At 44.4% G+C, this 22,966-nt stretch overlaps 1 protein-coding gene across 6 annotated transcripts in view; it reads left to right on the plus strand.

The window, feature by feature from the left end:
* Positions 1-22,966, plus strand: part of LOC135899463 (salivary peroxidase/catechol oxidase-like) — a 207,123-nt gene that overhangs the window by 123,416 nt on the left and 60,741 nt on the right. For all 6 annotated transcript variants that reach the window (XM_065428726.2, XM_065428725.2, XM_065428728.2 and 3 more), the window contains one exon: positions 12,176-12,311. In XM_065428726.2, coding sequence (XP_065284798.1) covers positions 12,176-12,311 — 136 coding nt within the window. The remainder of the gene's footprint in view (positions 1-12,175; positions 12,312-22,966) is intronic.

Below are 22,966 nucleotides of genomic sequence, written 5' to 3' on the forward strand. Positions count from 1 at the left end.
GACAATAGGCAAAATCATTTACGCTTCATAATCAGCAGCTTATCCTCGCAAAATATATTGTCAGCGCCTAACAGAAGCATGCACTGACAAAGCTACGCACTCTCAGTACTCCAAGAATAACGCGTGTTACGTTTTAGCACATTATAAGACAGCATACAGCGTACGCACTGCATAGCTTTATACTTTAACGTAGATTGGAGACGGAGTGTTACAAAATAGACGTTTTTCTTTATAGGCGGGCCAGAAGAACAGCGTGCAGCTTAAGCACTTGATCGTCTTTGATGGCGGCGACCTCTGCCCGCGCCGTTCTGCGGTGCGGCCGCCCCACATTTTTGTGTCAATTGCACCCATGCGAAAAGCGACCGTCTCGGTCGCGTCACAAAGTTATTTCAGCGACACAAGAAATGGAGCTCCTCAGGTGCATCTCGGCGTTCACGTACGCACACAGTATCGTTTCATGCGCACTACATGAACAACTTCAGCGCGAGGACGACGACGGAGCGAACCGGGGTCAGAACTACAGGGGACGACTTCGTAGGTCACGTCAATGAGGCGGCGTGCAACCTTGTAGGGACGCAAATACCGACGTATCAACTTTTCCAAGAGTCCACGGCGACGGACGGGCGCTCAGACCCACACGCAGGCGCCGGTATTATAATGGACGCCGTGTCGACCCTGGTTGTATCGAAGGGTGTCGGTATGCTGTTGACTCCTGATACGATGCCGAGCAAGCTGGCGTGCCGTTTCCGCTCTTTGTACAAACTCTTCCGCGTGTTCGCTGGTCGGGCTATTATCAGCCAGAGGTAGCATGGCATCAAGTGTTGACGTCGCGTGTCGCCCGTGTACAAGTTTGAACGGCGTAAACTGTGTAGTCTCCTGTACAGCAGTGTTATACGCGAAAGTCACCTAGGGTAAAATCACGTTCCACGTCTTGCGCTCTACGTCGACATACATAGAGAGCATATCAGCCAGCGTTCTGTTCAGACATTCCGTGAAACCATTGGTTTGAGGGCGATACGATGTGCTCTTGCGGTAAGAGCTATGCGTCAGCTGGAGAACGTCTTGCATAAGTTCCGCTGTAAATGCTGTACCGTGGTCGGTGATGGCAACAAACGGTGCACCATGTCGTAGGACGACGTGGCAAAGAACTTGGCCACTTCACACGAGTTTGCTTGAGGGATGGCTTCGGTTTCGGCATACCAGGTTAAGTAGTCGGTAGCGACGACTGTCCATCTGTTGCGCGAAGAGGTCAGTGGGAATGGCCCAAGTAGATCCATTCCTATTTGTTCGGACGGTGCTTGAGGAGGGTCTACAGGATGGAGAAAGCCGGCTCGTTTGACTGGTGGTTTCTTTCGGCGCTGGCAATCGCGGGAGGTCTTCATGTACGGTTGGACAGAAGATTAAAGCAAGGCGCAATAATATTTCTGTCGTATTCTTGCTAACGTCTTGACGAATGCCAGGTGTCCCGCGCATGGCTCATCATGGCAGGCTTGCAAAACGCCTTGGCGCAGCGCCGACGGCATGACAAGGAGGTACGTATAGGGACCACCTCCGCACTTTTTCCTGTAAAGGACGTTGTTGTCCAAGTAGCATGATGATACGCCGCGCACGAGCCAGCGGGGTAAAACACTTTCAGCTCCTTGAAAGTGCTCGATCAGCGGCAGCAGCTCAGGGTCAGCGCGCTGGTGCTCAGCCATTTTTATGGCATTGATAACGCTGACAAATGGCAAGTCATGGTCAGGTTCCGATTACGTCGTAGCGAGTGGTGCGCGTGACACTCAGCGTCACTGTGCTTCCGTCCAGATCGGTAGACAACTGTAACGTCGTACTCTTGTAGGCGCAGGCTAGTCTGCCTGAAAGATCCTTGAGGTTGGCAAGCCAGCACAGCGCGTGGTGGTCACTGACTGCCTTAAAGGGTCTACTGTACAAATAGGGTCGGAAATTACTAATTTCCCACACAACAGCTAAGCATTTTTTTTCGTGGTTGAGTAGTTTTTCTCAGCCTTGGTGAGACTGCGGCTTGCATAAGCAATGGTGCGTCCCACACCAGCTTGCCACTGCACAAGAACTCCGCCGAGACCAGAATTGCTGGCGTCAGTATCAATTTCAGTGTCAGCGTCTTCGTCGAAATGAGCAAGTATTGGGGCCTCTTGCAAACACTTGCGCAATTCATTCAATGACTGCTGCTGCTCGTCCGCACAAATGAAATGCACATCGTCGTGTGTAAGCCGTATCAGAGGCTCAACAATTCTCGAGAATCCCTCGAGGAAGCGCCTATAGTGTGCGCACAAACCAAGGAAGCGTTGGACAGCCTTCTTGCCTGTTGCTGGTGAAATCTTGGTGACCGCAGCTAACTTGTCAGGGTCTAGTCGTACGCCTTGAGGACCAAAGACATGGCGAAGAAATTTGAGCTCTTGAAACCCGAAGTAGCATTTCTCAGGCTTGATGGTGACGCCGGCAGTATGGATCGCAGCGAGGACACTCTCCAGTCGTGCGAGATGTTCGTCAAATGTGCTCGAGAACACGGTGACGTCGTCCAAGTATAGGAGGCAGGTTTGCCATTTGAGTTCAGCAAGCACGGTATCCATCATCCGCTGAAAGGTGACAGGTGAGGAACAGAGATGGAAGGGGAGAACTTTGAACTCATAAAGCACTTCAGGTGTCACAAACGCTGTTTTTTCCCGATCCTGTTCATCAACTTCGATTTGCCGATACCCTGATTTAAGATCCAACGGAGAAAAAAACTTGGCATGTTGTAGACGACCCAGTTCGTCATCGATGCATGGTAATGGATAAACACCGCGCTTGGTGACACGGCTCAACTTTCTGTAATCTACACAGAAGCGTAGTGTGGTGTCTTTCTTCCTGATTAACACTACAGTGGAGGCCCACGGGCTGGTGGACGGCTGGATCACGTCGTCTTGGAGCATCTCTTTCACCTGATGCTTGATCGCTTCCCTTTCCACTGGAGACACTCTGTAGGGATGCTGACAAGCAGGACGTGCGGACACTTGTTGACTACAGCGCAATCAGGAAAACAAATCTGAACAGAGCACCAAGAGTATCACTGATGCATAAGCTTACCGATGCGTGAGCTCCGAAGCGCGTTAAGAAAGGAAAAAAGCTCCGTTTAAACACATTCACACCTACAGTCCCCTTAAAATTATTGTCTAACGTAAAACAAAACAAAAGCAGAGTTTTTCAATGACGTCGCTAGGCAGAAATTTTAGCCATAACATGTGAAATCAATGAAGAATGCCTCACCATGGCCGATCGGCGGCCAACTGTGAAAAGGACAGGTGTGCTGAGTCGCGGAAAAGATGAAATCATAGGAAAAGGTCGCGAAAAATACCACGTGGCATCGCTCAAGCAATTGGGAGACGCAGACCTTCTCTCCTGCCTCTTCTCGTGCTCCTCGACGCAGAGCAGCGGCAAGGTAGAAGTATCTCGCTACCTTTAGTTTTGTTGAGGTGGCTTAGTATTATCGCCGTTGTACTTGCTACGGAACCTCACGGCGACGGCTGCGCCTTCGCTGACGGTAGGAATTCACCTGGAGTGTCCATGTGCGCAATAATATATATACTTATTTATAGGGATAAACGAATTCACTAGATATAAGGAAACATAGGTAAAAACAATGACAGTAAAGGGGCAGAAAAACGCGGCCATAACTAAGCACAGAGCACTATGGAGATGCAACAAGCACGGGATTGGTGGTATGCGAAAAGGTGCAGTGGCTTCAGAGCTTACATTTTGGTAATTCGGTTGTTCCCTTGAAATCAGGATTACCATCAGGATTCGATGGCAACCAAAAGTCAGTGGTACACCTCGGAGTGGGCGCTCGCGGGAAGACTACAAACGAAGCTGTATATGGTCATATGGGCTGGCCAAGTTTTGAAGTGAAGGAAGCTCAGAGTGAAATTGATTATCAAGGAACACTGAGGGATATAGTATAAAGTAAATGGGCTGGGGAAGGGCTCAGATATTTGTACAGCAAAAACATTGATTCATAGTGGAGAAAAAGCATTAGGAGGCTTAGCAGCAAGTATGCTACCAGCATGGTGGGCACCATGGAAGTAACGAACGTGAAGCGGAAAGCCAGAGAGGCAGCTAGAGGAAACAAACAATTTATGATAACTGAAACGGAAGCTCGTTAATTTTCGAAGCGAGATAAGGATTCCTTAGAACATGCACCTATAAAGCGAGATATAATAAATAAGAAGCATGTGCTTGCTGCGGTAAAGCCAGGAAACGATGGAGCATGTTTTGTTAGAATGTGAAAATATCTGTCCTGCGGTAAACCTAAGCACCTGTGGCCTGCTTGAAGCCCTAGGATCCAGCGAGAGCAGGGGGAAAGCAAACATGTCCGCAGCAGTGATTAGTAACAGGTGATTGGAAGATTGGTGGAAGAAAAGCAGGGAAACGACAAACAATGAAGGCGCACAAAAACAGAGTTCCCATATAGCGCTTCAGAATGCTCAGGAACGCGAATTTAGTGTGTGCGTGCGTGCGTGTGTGTGTGTGTGTGTGTGTGTGTGTGTGTGTGTGTGTGCGTGTGTGTGTTCGTGTGTGAGTGTGTGTGTGTCTGTGTTTACTCACACTGTTGGCCTGTCGGTCGTTGCAGGGTGGGTCAAAAGCAGCACTTCAACAATTAGTAGAATACATGACCTTTCGAATATTACATATAAAACAAAAAAACGATCAATAGCAGTATTTCGACAATTATCACAGTACATGAATAAGGCAATACAGGAATAGGCGAACACAAAAGATGCAGAAGCGAAATATTCCGCACATAGTCCGGTCAGTACTACAAGACTATAAATATAGTGTTACACATGCCCCCTGCAACAAAAAAGGCGGTGAGCAGGTACACGTGCGTGCACCTTTCATTGTAGCTTTAAATTTTCCTCAAATTGTTCAGCACCAGTGCTTTCTCGCGTTAGCACTGGTATGTCATGAAGCGGTATGAGCCTTCGAATAGAAGATGAAGAAGCGCGGGAACCGGGGGGACAGAAGAAGAGAAGAGAGAAGTGAGAAATAAATGTAGACGAGATGGACGCCAGTTCCACAGCAACGCTTTAAGTCTACTGTGTCCTTTAACTAGGAACGCTACAATATTTTGGCGCAGCTGACAACTGACTCCAACATGTGGGTGACATTTTTCCTCGAGGAGACCTCCGCAGAGAAGATCATCTTTTCGAGATACCAAGCTCAAGACGAACCAGCGGTGGAACTACCTCGCGAACTCAACTCGGCAGACCTCGTGAACCTGGTTTTAGAGAAGGCTTCCATAGACATTGCTGAACTACGTCGGAAGGGTGCGGTGAAAGTGAACTTGCGTCTGGCGATCTTCGACGAATTAGTTCTTGAACCCATGCTTCGAAAGGACACTACATCACGGTCTTCGACAGAAGAGGTGAGCCTCGTTTTGAAAGCTCTTCAGCTACAACAAGAACAGATGGCGCAACAAAACCAACTGGTGACGTCACTTATAAGCTCTCTAAACGCTGAGAAGCCGGCGACTAAATTTGTCGAACCCGATACTTTCGACGGCAAGTTTTCAAGCCCAGAAAGTTGGCTTGAATTCTATGAATATGCCGCTGGGAAGAACAAATGGCACTCTAATGAGGACAAAATTACCAACATGCGTAGTTATTTAAGAGGTGTTGCACGTAAGTGGTACGATCTGCACATTATTGAAGATGTTGGCAACTCTTGGCACCAGTGGAAGGAAAAATTCTTGAAGACATTCCGAAGCAACCCAGTGCAAAGATGGGACGCCGCGCTCAATTTCAAATTCACGCAGGGCTCCCCCGTCGAGTATTTCTTTGAAAAACGCCGCCTTTTAAAGCTGGCCGAGCCTATGCTTCCTCCTTCTCCCATAGTAGCTCTAATAATGCACGGATTGCCCGCGGAAGTCCTGAAGATAGCGCAAGCACGATCACCTAAAACTATAGACAGGCTCTTGGAGTGCCTTCACGACATACCATCTACTTCAGACGAAAATATAACCGCTGGCTCAAGCAGTCGCTTCAGACGGACCGGCGCGGATTGGTCAAGCCGTAATCCGCGAGAACCGAGCCGCCTTGCAGGCAGTACAGAGAGCTTGGGTTGGCGTGCTCCCAGAGGTCGAGTGAATAACGTCGACAACGACCCTGTCCCCATACTTTCAGACGCTCAAGAGTCTCCGACAACAAAAAACTAATAAACAAGGGTGATAAGTCCGACCCGATGACCACAACTGAGACTGTTTATTTAACTTGCTCTAGCTTACTTCACATTCCTGTCAAAGTGGGAAATAGACATATGATGGCTTTGGTTGACAGCGGTGCTTCTGTGTCTATAATAAATGCCAAGCTGGTAGATTCAAGTCACCTGCATAGTGGAAGAGTACTACGGGTGCAAGGGTACGATGGAAAAGTGACAATGCATAATCAGTGGGCCTCAGTAAACATCGAGTTCCAAGGTCATGAAATAGAGAGTGACGTACTGGTGATAACGGGGGTGACGTACGACTTTCTGCTATCCAGACCAGACATAAAGAAACTAAAAATCAACGTATATTGGGACGATGCAGTTTTAGTGGAAGGACTATCAAGGGAAGAGACACAGCAAGATAGAAAAGATAACCTGCGAATTGTCAAGTGCGCGGAAGATATTGCAACGACCTACCCTGAACTGGTATGCGTAGGAAGCTATCCACAAGAGATGAAGTCGCACAAGGTGCCTTTCGAACTAACTGACAAGACCGTCATCCGAAAATCACCTTATAACATGTCACGAGAACGTAAGATATGGTTGAAGAAAGAATTGCAGGAGATGCTAGACGCCGATATAATCCGGCCCTCGGTGTCACCCTTCGCTTCTCCCATAACTATTGCGCCGAAGGAAGATGTAACTTTCCGACTGTGCACAGATTACAGGGTTCTCAATCGCCAAACAGACCTTATACCATTTCCCATGCCGAAGATAGACACGATTATAGATGAGACAGGTGGTTGCCGGATTTTTTCACGCATTGACTTGTGCAAAGGTTTCTGGCAGATCCCGCTAACCGAAGAAACAAAAATGTACACTGCTTTTATCACGCCCTTTGATCTGTACGAGTATAACCGGCTTCCTTTCGGCTGGAAAAACTCGCCAGCATGGTTCCAGAAGATTATGAACGAAGTCCTGAAGCCTTTTCTGGGTGTCTTTTGTAACGTGTACATAGACGATATTATCGTCTTCTCCAAAACAGAGGCTGAACATCAGGAACACCTTTCTCAGGTATTAAATGCCTTGAGCTTGGCACAACTCAAGGTTAATTTTAAGAAAAGTGCATTCTTTCAAAGAAAAGTTGTGTTTCTTGGAAGAGTATTTGATGGGACTACCAAAAGCACGAAACAAGAGTCTGTCGAGAGGATATCCCAACTGGTTAAACCGTATGACGTCCACTCATTGCGTGTATTTTTGGGATTAGCAGGACATTTCAGACCTTTCATAAAAGACTTTGCTATAAAAACAAGATGCCTCACGCGCCTAACGCAGAAAGAAGTTCCATTTGAGTGGGATGAGGAATGTGAGAGAGTCTACCGTGATCTGGTGCACAGAATCTCTGCTGACCCTATTCTACGCATACCAGATTTCACTTTACCCTTTGAACTGAATACCGACGCCTCACATTATGGAACAGGTGCAGTCTTGTACCAGAAATGTCCAGAAGCATCCGGCCGAGAAAAGCGACATGTAGTAGGCTACTACAGCTACACCCTCAAGCCACCTGAAGTCAATTACACCACTACTGAAAAGGAAGCTCTTGCTGTCCTTAAAGCAATTCAGTACTTCCGTACGTACCTAGAAGGTGCGAAGTTTACTTTGTTCACGGATCACCAGGCACTCACTCATCTCTTGAATATGACCCAACCTAAGGGACGTATCGCCAGATGGGTGAACTACTTGCAGCAGTTTGATTTCACCATCTCCCACAGACCTGGACCCCTTTTGACTGATGCAGATGCATTGTCTCGACTGATGATACAGGCCAATAAAGAACAATCGGAAGAAATCAATGAAGTAAAATTGTGTGAAGGCACTGAACAATTAATTTTTATGGCAGGTCGCTATCAAGTCCCGCCAACGCTGGTTCCCAAGGTGCTTTATTTGTACCACGATAGCCCAGAATCTGGAGGACACGACGGATTTTGGCGCACATACAACAAGCTAGTCAAGAGATTTACGTGGCCTCACATGAAAGAAGACGTCAATCAATACGTTCGTTCATGCCACATTTGTCAAGTCAACAAAGTGAAATACAAGCAGCCTACAGACGCCATGATAATACCTTGCCACTCGAACGTGCCTTTTGAAGTTATACACCTGGATTTTGCCGAGCTAAATAAGAAACGAGAAGGAGTCCGAAAAACGCAAGCTTTTCTTCTGGCCATAGATGAGTGCACCAGGATGGTCGCGGCACGGGCAGGACAAGAAGATGCGAATAGTGTCATCGCCCTCCTCAAACGGGATATGTTTAGGACAACCAGAAAGATCGTATGTGACAACGGACCAGCGTTCAAGAGTGAAAAATTAGCAAGATGGGCTCGAGACCACAATATATCAATCAAATTCTGTGCACCATACCATCCCGCGGCGAATGGGCTTGCAGAGCGTGCTATACGAGATGTGAAGCAATACATCAGGATGTACGATAGTTTCCCTGGTGGATGGAAATGCTCTTTAGAAGCAGCTGTAAGACATCACAATCGCTCCTACACCAGTGGCTTGGGATGCAGCCCGCAGTTCGCTTCTTCAGGAGAGACCCCTATTCTTCAAGCGGACCTTGAACTGGGGCTGTTAGACAATCTCAAGATCGTCGAGGAAAGGAAACAAAAATCACAGGAGGAGAGGTACCGTAAACGAATGAAAAAAAATTTTGACAAGAGACATTGCTCAGCTATCCCAGACATTCAAGTCACCGACCTCATCCTAGTTAGGAAAGGAGTAAGAGAATCCAGTGCCAAATTTTATGGTCCTTACTCTGTGACAAAGACAGCCACTCAGAAAGGAATATTGAAGACTGTGTGGTACATTGGTGAACGGGGCTCAGTTGAATGTGCTTCGATTGGAAACGTTTTCAAGTATTACCCCAGGAGGGGTTAGCAAAAGAAACCTGGAAGGGTGAAGCGGTATGAGCCTTCGAATAGAAGATGAAGAAGCGCGGGAACCGGGGGGACAGAAGAAGAGAAGAGAGAAGTGAGAAATAAATGTAGACGAGATGGACGCCAGTTCCACAGCAACGCTTTAAGTCTACTGTGTCCTTTAACTAGGAACGCTACATGTCATTCCGTTCATTATTGGTTGGGGAAAAGGAAAATGCGTAAGCGTTATGGTGCATCTGAGGTATTTGAAAAGTATTATATTTGCTTTTCCGTAGCGTTCTGCCTTTTCGTTCTGTCAAATACTGTCTACTGTTGATGTTGAATTTGTTTTTAGTGAGAAGAAAAAAGAAGACAGGTAAGACCTATATTAACAGGAGCTTGGCGGCGCAACCCACCGCCCCTCTCCAAAGGCGACGCTCATAAGATCGATCCATCTATGCAAAGAGGTGCCCTCTAGTGGCCCCCCGCTTTAAGCGTTCCTCGGCGGGCACGGAAAAAAAATGCAGCAGGTTGTTACGCCACAAAACCGCATACTTACATCATAGCAGTAATGAGCAGCCATTCATCGGATCAGCCAAACGTAGTAAATTCGACTAAACATATGCACTTGCATGTCATGTCTAAGTGGGCATAATTCTTTATGCAATCTGATTGCCTTAATGAACGATGAAGTCCAATAATTTTCGATTAACCTTGAGTATTTTATTTCACAGCGGGAACGTTCACAGTGTTGCGGGGCAGGGTATCATGCTTATATGTAAGTTTGAATAGTCGTTGGACAGGTCTCATTTATTCATTGGCGTAATCACCAGTTTATGCTGACTGCAGTGAGAAGAAAAAAGAAAAATTTTGTGCAACATCTTTTCGCAGTGTGTTCTGTCGTGCTCATTACCAAAGATTTGAAATTCCGCAAGGTGGTTCTATTATAGAAGTCTGGCAACGTGCATTCACCTTTAAATTACAGGCCGATTTCTCTAACAAAAGTAGCATGCAACATTCTAGAGCATATAATATACTCTAATCTCCTCAATTTCCTAGAAACAAGTTCATTTTTTTTCATCTCGTCAGCATGCGTTTCATAAATCGTTTTCCTGTGATACTGAACTCGTTTCATTTACACGTGAAATCTTTGCCGCGTTGGATAATGGATTTCACATTGACACCATCTTCTTAGACTTTTCTAGAGCATTTGATATCGTCTTCAACCAGTTACTTTGTCTAAAATTAAATACCCTCAACATTGACCGTAATATTAACTAATGGATAGAAAACTCATTATCCAATAGAACACAATTTGTCTCAACTAACAATTTTGACTCATCGCGTTGTCCTGTTAGTTCCGGGGTACCGCAAGGTTCTGTTCTCGAACCATTGCTTTTTCTCATTTATATTAATGATTTGCCTAACTGCGTAGCGTGCTCCATAAGGTTATTAGCAGATGATTGGGTCATTTACAGAGTAATATCATAAAATTGTGACGCTCTAAAGCTACAATTTCAACTAGACAAGGTAACTAACTGGTACGACATCCTTAAAATGTAACTTACCAGCCAAAAATGCAAACTGATAAGGATTTCCCGCAATACTGCTTCGTGTACCTATCCAACTAACACTTGATGATCTCTGCACTCGAAGAAGTCACTTCCTATAAATACTTTGCCATCCACATAAGATCAAATGTTTCCTTGCAAACACACACAAACCACATCACAAACAATGCTAGCTGTACGCTTGGTTACCTCTGCCCGAAATGGCATCCGCTAACTTTAAGCTACTTCTGGACGAAACAGTAATACGTCCTAAGCTTGAAGATGCCTCTTCTGTCTGGGACCCTGGCTTAGATTACTTAACAAATGCAATAGAATCTATACAAAATTGTAGCGCACGTTTCATTCTTACTACCTATTCTCGGACATCAAGCGTCACATCTATGAAGACAACTTCAAACCTCCTTCTCCTCTTATCCCGTAGGAAGTTGCACGCTTATCACTGCTGCACGAAATTTATTTATACAATCCGGAATTAAAAAGTGAACATTTGTTCGAACCTGCTACATATCATCCCGTACTGGTCATCGCCATAAATTGAGCGTTCCACACTGTCGCACGAACCTGTTTCTTTATTCATTTATTCCTAAAACTGGCAATAGATGGAATCGTCTGCCGGCCTCAATTGTTAACATAACCAATACATCTGCTTTTAGAACTACTACTGAAGAATAATTTTGTTAATCCGCAGTTTCTAATTTCTTTATTATTATATCCTGTTATCTGCACATGCTCTGTATTTCGTTCCACTCCTTTGTTTAACGCCTTTGGGCTTTGAAGGTACAATAAATAAATAAATAAATTAGTTAATTAATAGTGTAGACATTCATTTCCTATTTCGAATCTTTCATAATTGATTCGTCGGTGTCACTAGTTCCTAAAAAAACAATTTCAGGATAGTGCTTCATATTCAAGAACAATATCGGTATTATGACACGTGATCACGCTACTGCGTTGTTCTTTATTTTTGGGGGGGGTGGGGGGCGTCGTTTTGTGTTTTTTTTATACTTACGCACATATTTATTGTCGGTATTGGTTTAGCTTGCCTTTTTTTAACTCGTGGCTCGGTGTGCGTGTTATCATTGTGTTTCGTTCTAGGACACTCTATCCATGCCTGAATTTTAGCACAATGCTCATCGGATGGCACCACGCACATATGATACCAATTTGTTTAGTACACGATTATGTTAATATGGGACATGGCGACAATATTATATGATAGGATCTATGTTTAAGGGTTTATCCTTTGAATTTCTGCTATCCTCTTCTGTAGTATTCCTCTCATCAGTGTTCCCGTTCCTGCTATGCCTAACTTTGAAGCCTATGATGTGCGAGTAAACACGTCGGTTTCCTGTGCCATAAACGCACGTTCTGGGTTCCCATTTCCTGTGTTTCCTCCTTTGTTCTTATTTGGATTTATGCAACTCTACAAGTTCATATGCTCTTGTAACTCGTGTGAAGTGAATGAGTAACCCTGTACCTCAACAGGAGACGTCCGGGCGAACCAACAGGCTGGCATACTGTCGATGCAAACACTGTGGATGAGGGAGCACAACCGCATCGCCCGTCAGTTGACATGTATCAACCCTCATTGGAACGATGAGAGGCTTTTCCAGGTCACCAAGTAAGAAGCGCAATTTTTCGCAGAGAGGTTGCTATTAGTAGCAAGAGCCAGGCAAACCTGGAATTGAGGTGGATCACGGTGACACATTGTTTCGTGGGCCACGTTACATGCGCGCGGATAAAAGCACAGTTATTGTGGATTATAGGCGAAAGCGATCGCATGCAAAAATCTTGACTCGAGGACTCCTTTAAACTTTTACGTCAGTTCTTTTATTTTCTTTAGGTCACTGAAGGAATTGATCAGAACTGTACATGCTTTGGAGGCAACTTTTCTTTACAAAACAAAATATAAAATTCAGCAAACAAATTTTCGAATGCTTTTACTCATGTGTGATATTTCTTCCTTACGGCATCCATGCGTCACGCACATTCATTAGAAGGGAGTTCACTGAAAGTGAGAAAAGGCTTACGACAGTCACGTGAGCACGAAATGTGAACCACAAATTTAAGAAGTTTTAAACACGTAAAACATTTTTAAACATTTGCACTTGCGCCCTATGGGCATAGCACTGAGTGCAATAGCAATGTTTAGCCTGCAGCGTTAACTTTAAATTTTCAGATGGTGTTCTAGCTATACACGAGTCCGGGTAGCGCGGACGCAACATACATGGGTGCGCCGAATTCCTCGCAACGTCAAAAGCGTTGACACGCCCTATATGCCGTGTAATGGCATCCGACAGGCACCAGCACGCTTCCCGTAAAACGCCGCACCAGAAAAATGTCATTGTGTTGAAGTTCGATCATTAATATTGTTTTGCACTTTTTTTATTTATTATGCTGAGAAGATACCAGGTAATAGCCAGGCACTGGGAATATCATGTTTTATGACATTGTTTGTGGGCTGTCATTCTCAATCTTCTGAGGAAATATTTGGTGACGAACGTAAGACTTTGTTTCAGCAATGCCGGCAGGTAATTCTTGCATATAGGGCATGTGTAAGCACATAAAAATTGGTGGACCCCCACGGTAAAGCTGATGCGAACAGCGACGGCAGCGGCCAAAATATACCTGGATTGTTTATGTAGAGTATATTGAAATAATACAGATTAATGCAATAATTTGCACTTTTTTGCCGTCATGCTACGGACAAAACAAAGCGGGCAGATAATGTCGTGGTGCTGGAGGTGGTGTTACAGGCGGTTTTAGCCTGGCAGCTGAGGCCGGCGATTTCTCCGCCTGTAGGGCCTCTTTCTAGGCTTACTGTTTGTCACCACATCTGAAGCTTCAGTGTCCCTAAGAAATGCATGAAGGCGCAGTCCTTCATTTCGAATTCTCGGGTGACCTAGTGGAAACACCCGACGTTCTGCGCAATAATATGGGACACGTCTTTTAACTGCGTCAAGTAGAATGTTTCGCTCCTGTTATGACTGGCCTGCGTGGTGAACAGCTTGTGTCACGTCGCCAAAGCCACAGCGAGGGCCCGGACGTTTCAACAGTGCCGCGCCACCCGCAACAATACAAAAACGCCTAGGAGATCGCAGCGGCGAAGTAACGTTAGCCTTAGTGAGCGCATTCTCGCCTCGACGCCCTCATGTCTGCAACGCCCTCATGTCTGAGTAGGCTCGGCAGTGCTGTTTCTCTCCCGCAAACTGGACAATTAAGGAAATGCAACAAAGCCCGTTTCCCACGCCTTGGGGGCATGCTAAAGATCCCCTGGTGGTCAAAAACTTATCCGGAGTTTCTTATCCCTCTCTACGGCGTGCCTCATAAACAAATCCTGGTTTCGGCACTTTAAACCCCAGAATTCGTTCGTTCAAGCATCATATGTGCATGCCCTCCTTCTTCCCCTCCTCGGCGAGGGAGAAGCCGGCAGTCTCTCTCTGTGCGTGTGGGTGCGTCATTGCCTTTCGCTCTGCTGGGCCTGTGGTGCTTAGAGAAACCGTTGAGCAGTCTTCCATGTACGGAGCGGTGGCCGCAAGCATGCAGAGCACTTACTCTGTCCTTCCCCTGACCGAGGGTGTTGGCTGGCTGCTTGATAAAACATGTGCTACCTAGCACCAAAATGCAATGCTGGAACTTAGCAGTCTGCTCGGAGACTACTCGCGAAAGCGGATTCTCCTCGCAGGCTTTGGACGAGTGGACGGGTGAGTAAAAGAGCAGTGCTTCACATTTTAAAATTTGAGTTTTCGTGTTTGTGAGACGGATAAAACCTGTTGCTGTAGTCATTTCCCCAAAAGCAACAAATAATAATAATTATACAGTTATTGTTCTTTAAAGACAATTCAAATGACTCCGTTTGTTATTTTGACAAGTTTCTATACTTCCCAACATAGAGTACAGCATAAATAATAAATAGTTGTGGTTATTTCTACATAAATGATACATGGCGATGAGTTCACGTGAGTGGCAAATGCACTTTTGAGTCAGTTAGAATGATTGCATTTATTACATAACAAGATGGCTGTTTTTTACAAACACCTGGCAGTAGCAGTTCCTATGTAATCGAGCCTTGACTAAGCGCTGCCCAAGCTAAGACACCTTTGAAAGAAATTCACAAGCAAAGATAAGTGCCATGTGTGTTGGTGCTTTTCTGTTATGGAGAATTTCGTGCAGTGTTTTTAGTCAGAAATTATTAACAAACTCATCGGAGCTTCCACCATAGCTATTGAAGCTCGTTTTCTCTTTCGACACCAACCTCCAAAACGATCCTCATATTTGTTCGCGTTGTTGCACTCTATTGTTTCTGGACATGCAAGTCAGCAGTGAATTTATCAGCACAGGAAGTAACATCAAGGCCCAGCATCTTCCCAAGGTATGTTTTTGAGCAGTTCACCTAGACCCGTGATTTGTTCAATTATGAGCCTACCTTTTTTACCATCTTTATTTACACGTTTGTAAGGCTTCATCATTTCATTTTCAGGAAGACGGATAAATGAGACCTTATACGTCCGCCAGCTGCCCATGCCGAGGCATAAGTAGCTCAACGGTCACCATATATATTGCCAACAGGCTTTATTGAACTACATGTCTCACTAATAAATGTTTACAAGTCTATACAATAGACAAGTGTGGGCCGTATCAGGAAGGCAAGAGTACACATTATTGTATCATACCGAGCGGGAAGGCTAAAATTTGTCTTACAAACCTAATTGCTTTCAAGGGCATTTTATGACAACCGCATGAGTAACACGTTGAGTCCCGAATCGTTTCTTTTCTAGCCATTACAGTCATGATAACATGAAGGAAAACAATTAGTAAGCTTTTACTTGGTAATGGGTCTAATGGGTCTTTTACTCGCCTTGGGTCTGAAAAAAACGAAGAACTGGAGATTTCTGTGGACAGAAAACTGTCAAATCAAGGCCCGGAAAACAACTGAAAGCCGCGTCTTTCGCATCGCAACCGAATCCGACCTTTCAGTAATAACCTAACTCTAATCCACCTTTGCGCCACGCCTGTCCCGTAGGCAAGTCTCACAATTTCGACCTATCTCACAGTTAACCAGTTAGACAATCTTCTTTTAAATCATCAGCGATCTGTTTTGCACTTGAATGCGCGCAGTCTGCGCAAGCACTTCGATGAATTCTCCGATCTCGTTTCTTCATTCACCTTCCCATTTTCAATCATCGGAGTATCTGAAACTTGGTTGAGCGACCATGATAAACACCTTTTCTGTTTTTCTAGTTTTGTTCCTGAATACTCCAATCGTCCGTTCAGCAACCATGGCGGCGCAGCGCTGTACATCTATTCAGATATTACTTACAACCGAAGAAACGATCTTACACTTAATGTAACTAATTGCGAAGACGTTTGGATTGAACTTAAAAATGACTTCCTCAACATAGACAACAAAGACCTAATAAATGGTTGCATATATCGTTCACCCTCGTCATCAGCAATAGACTTCTGTACTGCTCTCCATAAAGTCATGGGACTGCTAGCAGATGAAAACAAAAATGTAATAATTATAGGTGACATCAACATTAACCTCGCTGATAGTACGTCTACTAATGCTTTACATTATTCTGATTGTTTTAACAGCTTTGGTTATGAATGTTTAATTAAGATACCGACACGATGTGCTAACCACCCCATAGGTACATTAATTGACCATGCATTATCAAATTTGGCATATCCACCAGACGCAGGTGTTATGATGACCGACATAACTGATCACTATCCTATATTTCTAAATTTTCACTACACTCATGGCTCCGAAAAAATCACGTACACGAAGTTTATATTAGACAAACAATCATTCCTTGACGCCGTGTCGAACCTTGACTGGTCCCCCATATTTTCTACAAATGATCCACAAAAAGCATTTGCACTGTTTATCTCTATGCTTAAGTCATGTGTTGATCGTCATTCCGTTCAAGTTAAATGCAAGAAGAAGTACGCGTCCCCTCAAAATCCATGGATAACAGATAAGCTCTTAGCTTTAATGCGCAAAAAGGATAATCTTTATAAGAAAACCAAACGACAACCATTTAACAAGAATTTAGCAATCCGGTACAAAACGTTTTCTAACCAGCTTTCTGCCACATTGAAAAAAGCTAAAAAAACATGGTACGAAAGGAAAATTTTGGAATGCGATAAAAACGTAAAAAAGAAATGGGAAATTGTTAACTCCTTCTTAAACAGGGCAAATAATCGCGAAACTATACCAGGAATTGCAGATCAGGGTAAGGTATACAAGACCGCCAAAGAAATAGCTGATGCGTTTGCTGATTTCTTCTTTAGCAGCGAGCTACAGCCACCTGCGCATGACAATCCCGTGCCCCAGCGCCTGCCACATTCTTTCTTTTTATTTCCAACTACATCTCAGGAAGTTCTAAACATTATAAACAACATGAAAATAACTGGCGCCGGCATCGATAAATTACATCCTTCCCATATAAAATTAATTGCACCCCTAATAAGTGATGTCCTTGCAGACATAATCAACGTCATGTTTAAATCAGGCAGTTTCCCACAAGAGCTAAAACAAGGCAAGATCACCCCAATTTTTAAGAAAGGTGACCGCTCTTTAATTTCCAATTATCGCCCCATCTGTGTATTACCATTCTTTAGTAAGGTAATCGAAAAGCTAATAGAAAAACGTTTAACTAATTACCTTACAAAATTTAATATTCTCTCACCATTCCAATACGGCTTTCGCTCGGGTTACTCGACCGAACTGGCTCTCATTGCTCTAACCGATCAACTAAAACTAGCTATCGATGAAGGGAATTATGCAGCTTCAGTGTTTGTAGATTTGGGCAAAGCGTTTGAGAAAATAAATCACCGCATCTTATTTCGTAAGCTTGAATCATTGGGAATCACCGGCCCAGCGCTCTCGTTACTACAAGATTACCTAACAGACAGAATGCAAGTAGTAACCATTTCAGCCGTTCATTCTAAAACCATGTTCACTAATATAGGTGTGCCCCAGGGTTCCATATTGGGTCCGCTTTTGTTTTTATTATACGTGAATGATCTGCCTAACTGCCTGTCCTTTTCGAAATGTATACTTTATGCAGATGATACTACTATTATTAATTCCAATAAATGTATTACAACCTTAGTATCTAACCTTAATAGCGACTTACACAGCCTGACGGAGTGGTGCCAAACTAACCAGCTACAGATAAACCCGTCTAAAACAAAATTTGTTGTATTCACTTCCCACCAACGAACACTTCACTCCATTCCTCCTATCTTATTAGGTGGAAGTCCTATCCCTGCAAGTTTTTCATGCAATTATCTTGGCATAGAAGTAGACAAACATCTTAAATTCACTGAACACATAACCAAACTAAAACAGAAGATTGCCTACGGGATTAGGGTACTTCTAAAAGCACGAAACATATTTGACCATCAAATATTACTATCATTATACTTTTCATTTATTCATTCCCACATCATTTACTGCGTTACTTGCTGGGGAAACACTTACGTAACCCATTTAAACTCATTGCAAATTCTACAGAATCAGGCTATTAGGATAATTACGTTTAGCCCATATAATAACAACGCCTCATATCTTTTACGAACTAATCACATTCTTACAGTCACACAACTCGTTAAATATAATCTAGGTACCTTTTTGTTCCGCCAAATCAATTACACACGGCGCGATAGCTTGTTACCACAGTCTTCTCTATTAAATACTAATATTACCAGGTTTGCAATAAATAGGGACTTCATTTTACCTAAAATCCATACTAATTATGGCAAACAGAGCGTCCATTTTTCATCTATCGCATTTTGGAACACACTACCAATTTACATAAAAACACTTAAAATTCACGAATTCAAGAAACAACTAAAAGATTACATTATGTCGAATACTGATGCCTAGTCCATACTCATAACATTTCTTTCAGGGTCCCTTCAATTCATTTTCATTGCCATACCGTTAGGTTTCTGTTCTTGCATCACATATACATTCGAGTTAACAAATTCTACTGTGTTCGTCACGTCATCTACGTAGTTACTTCATCAGTTGTCAACGAGATTGTGTTACAGAGCTTTTTTTCATTACATTTTATGCATATGTAATTCTTCAATCATGGTATTCATACTAAAACCTGTAATTTTTTACCAATGTGTTGAAAACTGCTGTACTTTTGTTTTATTACGTTTACTTTGTAAAGGAGGTCCCATTGCAGTCTTTGACTCCGGGACCTCCTCCTGAATATTAACAACTTGTAATCATTCTAATGATCTCAATAAAAACCGATTCTGATTCTGATTCTGAATGCACAATCTCTCTCATCTGCTTTGAGCAAATCAGCTAGGTGGGCACAACACAAAGTATAGAATGCTCCCTCACACCGATAATTTGTTACATACAAATTCAAAGAATTTCAAAACGATTAAAAGTGCTCAATTCAATTTTTATAAAGTGACACTTCATGGTGACTAAATCTGTGGCTGTCACTCTTCATGGTTCACGAAAATTTATCATGAAATCCACAACTAGGCAAGCCCAGCACAGTGAGATAAGATAAGCGATGCTAGAAATGACAAGCTCACACAGCTCGCCTACTGCAGATTTCACAAAGATGACAAATCATAAAAAACATTATTCTTGCTCTTCCAACAGCAGATGACAAACCTGAGCACAGTGTGTAAAACGTTTTGAATAGCATCTCGTAGAATAGTAAGTTCTGCTTACCATTCTGCCAATCCACCGTAGGAGAGCAAGATAATGTTCAGTGTGGCAACTTCTCTTTGTCTCCGTCCTCACAAGGATGTTTTGGCTGTGAAACGTTGGATCCATGCTGAAGCTTCACTTGTTTCCTTTTGTTACTCATTTGAAATATTCATGTCCTTGAAACCTTTTTTGTCGGTTGAATACAAAAATTGAAGTTTTTTTTTCCACATAAAACCATAAATTACATTTTCCGATGATCTGCAAGAAATAATTAGGCTTGCTTATATGTTTATGTAGTGTTTTCGTTTATTCGCACCATCTTTGCAGAAGTCATTGTAAACAGTGTTGTCACCGCAAAGTTCCTTAATTTCCTACGAGTACGCCACTTGCGTCAAAAACTTTACTGCTGGACCTGAACGCTGTATGTGAGCAGACATATCAAAATCAGGCAATAAATCTGCTGAAAATTTTTCGCAAAACGTTTCTTGTTTTTTTTTTTCCTACAGAACCTACCTCTCGTTAATGTGTTAGGAAAAGAATTGGACGTTGCAGCTCGAGCATATGTCTCTGACACTATATCTTTGCCGAGCAGTTCTTATGTTTCTTTTTTTTAATCGACCTAAGATAGTCGAACGCAGACTATATACGTATAGTGTGAAACACTACAGTACGAAGTTAGCCGAACATAAATATCTTTGTCCGGTGCTTCGTTTTTTCTGCTCCAAGCGGCACGCCGAATACGATGTTAAAACTTTGCTCGATTTCGGCATCCCATTCCAATGAATAGATGGCTATCCGCGTTTCTGTGTGTTGCAAACTCAATGACTAAGAGCATCAAGTCCGCCTGACATGCACAAAAACTGTGGGCCTCTACAGCTTCATTAACCGCTGACAATAAGCTATGTGATCTTACTTGTTTGAAGTGCTTTTTTGTCAGTTGAGGTCACTTGATCACCCGGCGACATAATACACATAACTGGGGTGCTATAACGTAAAGGTATCCCAAACATTTCTATTCCAATTCTGCAATCAACAATCCGCGATGGGACAAAAATTTTTTTGCACCTCCCCCACAACTTCGCCTGTCTGTCATGCGACGTCACAAAACCACGAGAACTGAGCGCGTCATGTACGCTTTAGAGATGCTGTAATATGGTGAACAAAAGGGAATTTTTTTCTGTAGAGCCGCAGGCTGCCCCGTTCCGAAAGGAATAAGAGATAGCTGCCGCCGATCACTCAAACACTGGCTACTCGCACCTACCGGAGAGCATGGGTTTATTAGCGTATAATCAAACTTTCTGCGCGGCCGTGTAAAGTTTTCAAACTCCTTCGGCACGTTTGCGCCCTCGCTCCGCTAACCCTAATTTGCTGAGGATCCGTTTTGGCGGCATTTTTAACTTCCCGTTGGACGCCGCCTCGATTTGCTACCAGCCACCGCAAGCTATGTAAGGGAAAGCAGACCAATCGCAGATGCCAGCACCACCTTCTTCATCCGGTTATGCATTTTCAGCGCGCTGGCTCGGCCCTATTGAAACCTTCTCCACTTGAGCTTGCTCTTCGCCTCCTGGTTGCCAATTACAAACAAAAAATCGCTCACGTAGGCAATGTTATACATTTTTAAAGCAAAGTGACCTTTTAGAAACTAAGAGAGCGTTTGATTGGGCTGTTCAGTCAGGCAACGATGTGGGTCAGCGCTCGATACTTGCATTGGCGGTTACAGAAATTTCACGTCAGGATATTGGCATAAAAACATATTGGAATATATTTACGTTATAGGGCCCCTGTAGTCATGTTTGAGTACCGTGCACATGTATGCGGCCCCGACAGCGCTGACAAAACGCCTAAGCCCAGCAAGCGGGAAGTGCGACCAGCCGCTAACACAGTTGCTATACTGCTCACTAAGTGAGGATGATTATAATAATGTATATTTGGACAGCACCCCCTCTCGTTCGTGTACTTTAGGTCACAACTCCACCGCTACTTTAACTTCCGTTGCACTGCGGAAGGTACAGTTTCGCTTCTTTATTAGAGGTATAGGGACTGAGGTTAGGTCCACTACAACAATGTGTGAGTCAGTGACCGAAAGGCCTGAAAACTACTCGGACCATTTGCCTGAGCCGAAGACGCCCTTTTTTTTAAATCTCCTTCTCACCTCACTGATCGCAGTACGAGGCACGGCATACAAGCACCGCAGCGCACCATATATTAAAGGTGGTCGAGGAGGATGACGACGACTCCTTGAAGGCTCCCCTCACCCCCCATTTCGAAGAGCAGCAGGGCAGCTGTGCCCATGAAACAGCCTTTGATACCGGGCGATCAGGTAGATCCGTCGTTTCGGCGGTTCTAAAATTGTTGAAAGTGTTGACGCGGTGCCTAAGTAGGCTAGTTTGACCCTGTCTGTCGCAATGACTTGGTGTCTTGTTCACATCCGTTGACGTCGATAGTAAGTTTTTTCTGCTCATCTGAGTACTTTGAAATGACTGTCCTAGGGCGGCCCATGACATGGTTAGATGCCTTTACGTAGTATAAAAACGTGACATGCTGTAGGCATGCCTTTGCTGACAAACATATTACTTGAAGATGCAACCTTGCTATGGTAAGGACGCAAGCGTGCAAACAGGAAGCGAAGCTGCTGAATATGACCGTCTGGATCGGGCGTGGCAACAGTGGCTGGGGCAAAAAAAATTCACTGAGAACACGCAAAGTTATGCTATAGACCAACTCCACTGCTATGCAGCTGAGGTCGTCCTTGAAAGAAGAGCGCACACCTAGCAGGGCCAGATAAAGGTTGTAAGTCTAAGAAGAGCGAGCCTGGCGGGCCATCAAGGTTGCTTCAAATTGAAAGTGACGGCTTTCAAAATGAGTTAATTTTTCTATGTGTGGTGCGCGGTAGGATGACTACGGCGGACGCCAAGCAGGCACGTCAGTTTCCGGAAGAGATCACATTGGAACTGTCGGCCGCGATCGGTCGTAACAACGCTGGGACGTCTGAAGCGTGAGGTCCAGCCACTGAGAAACACGGAAGCCACCATAAGTGCCGTTACGTTCATCAGAGGAAATGCTTCAGGCCAGCGGGTATAACGGCCTACACAAGTGAGCACCTCGCGAGCACATCGTGACGGTGGCAGCGGGCCAACGATGCCGTTGTGGATTTGATCCTACCGGGCGTCAGGTGGATCAAAGGAGAGAATTGGCTGCTTCATGTCATGTCGTCGTGGAGCCTTGACATTTACGGCACTCGTGAACCCAGCGGCGCACGTCAGAGTTCACACTCAGCCACAAAAAGTGGGATGTAATGAACCGAAGGGTGGCACGAACTCAGGGATCACTTTCGCCGTGTAGCTTGTCAAATACTTGATCGGGGAGTCGGAATGGTACGAATGGCGGTGTTCAACCCCTTGAGTAGCGGCAAGCGATAGTGCCTGAATAAATTGAAAGGACGCATCGGATGGCGCTAAGGACCGGAAGTCTCGACGTTCACGTCTGAAAGCTGCTCTGCGGCAATTTCTTCGAAGTGTGGCCTTGGATATTGCGTCGATGCGGCAGAAGCCATCCGCTGCTGCGGTGACTGGCTGCTC

The sequence above is a fragment of the Dermacentor albipictus genome, chromosome 6 (genome assembly GCF_038994185.2).
Source record: "Dermacentor albipictus isolate Rhodes 1998 colony chromosome 6, USDA_Dalb.pri_finalv2, whole genome shotgun sequence".
Lineage (NCBI taxonomy): Eukaryota > Metazoa > Arthropoda > Arachnida > Ixodida > Ixodidae > Dermacentor > Dermacentor albipictus.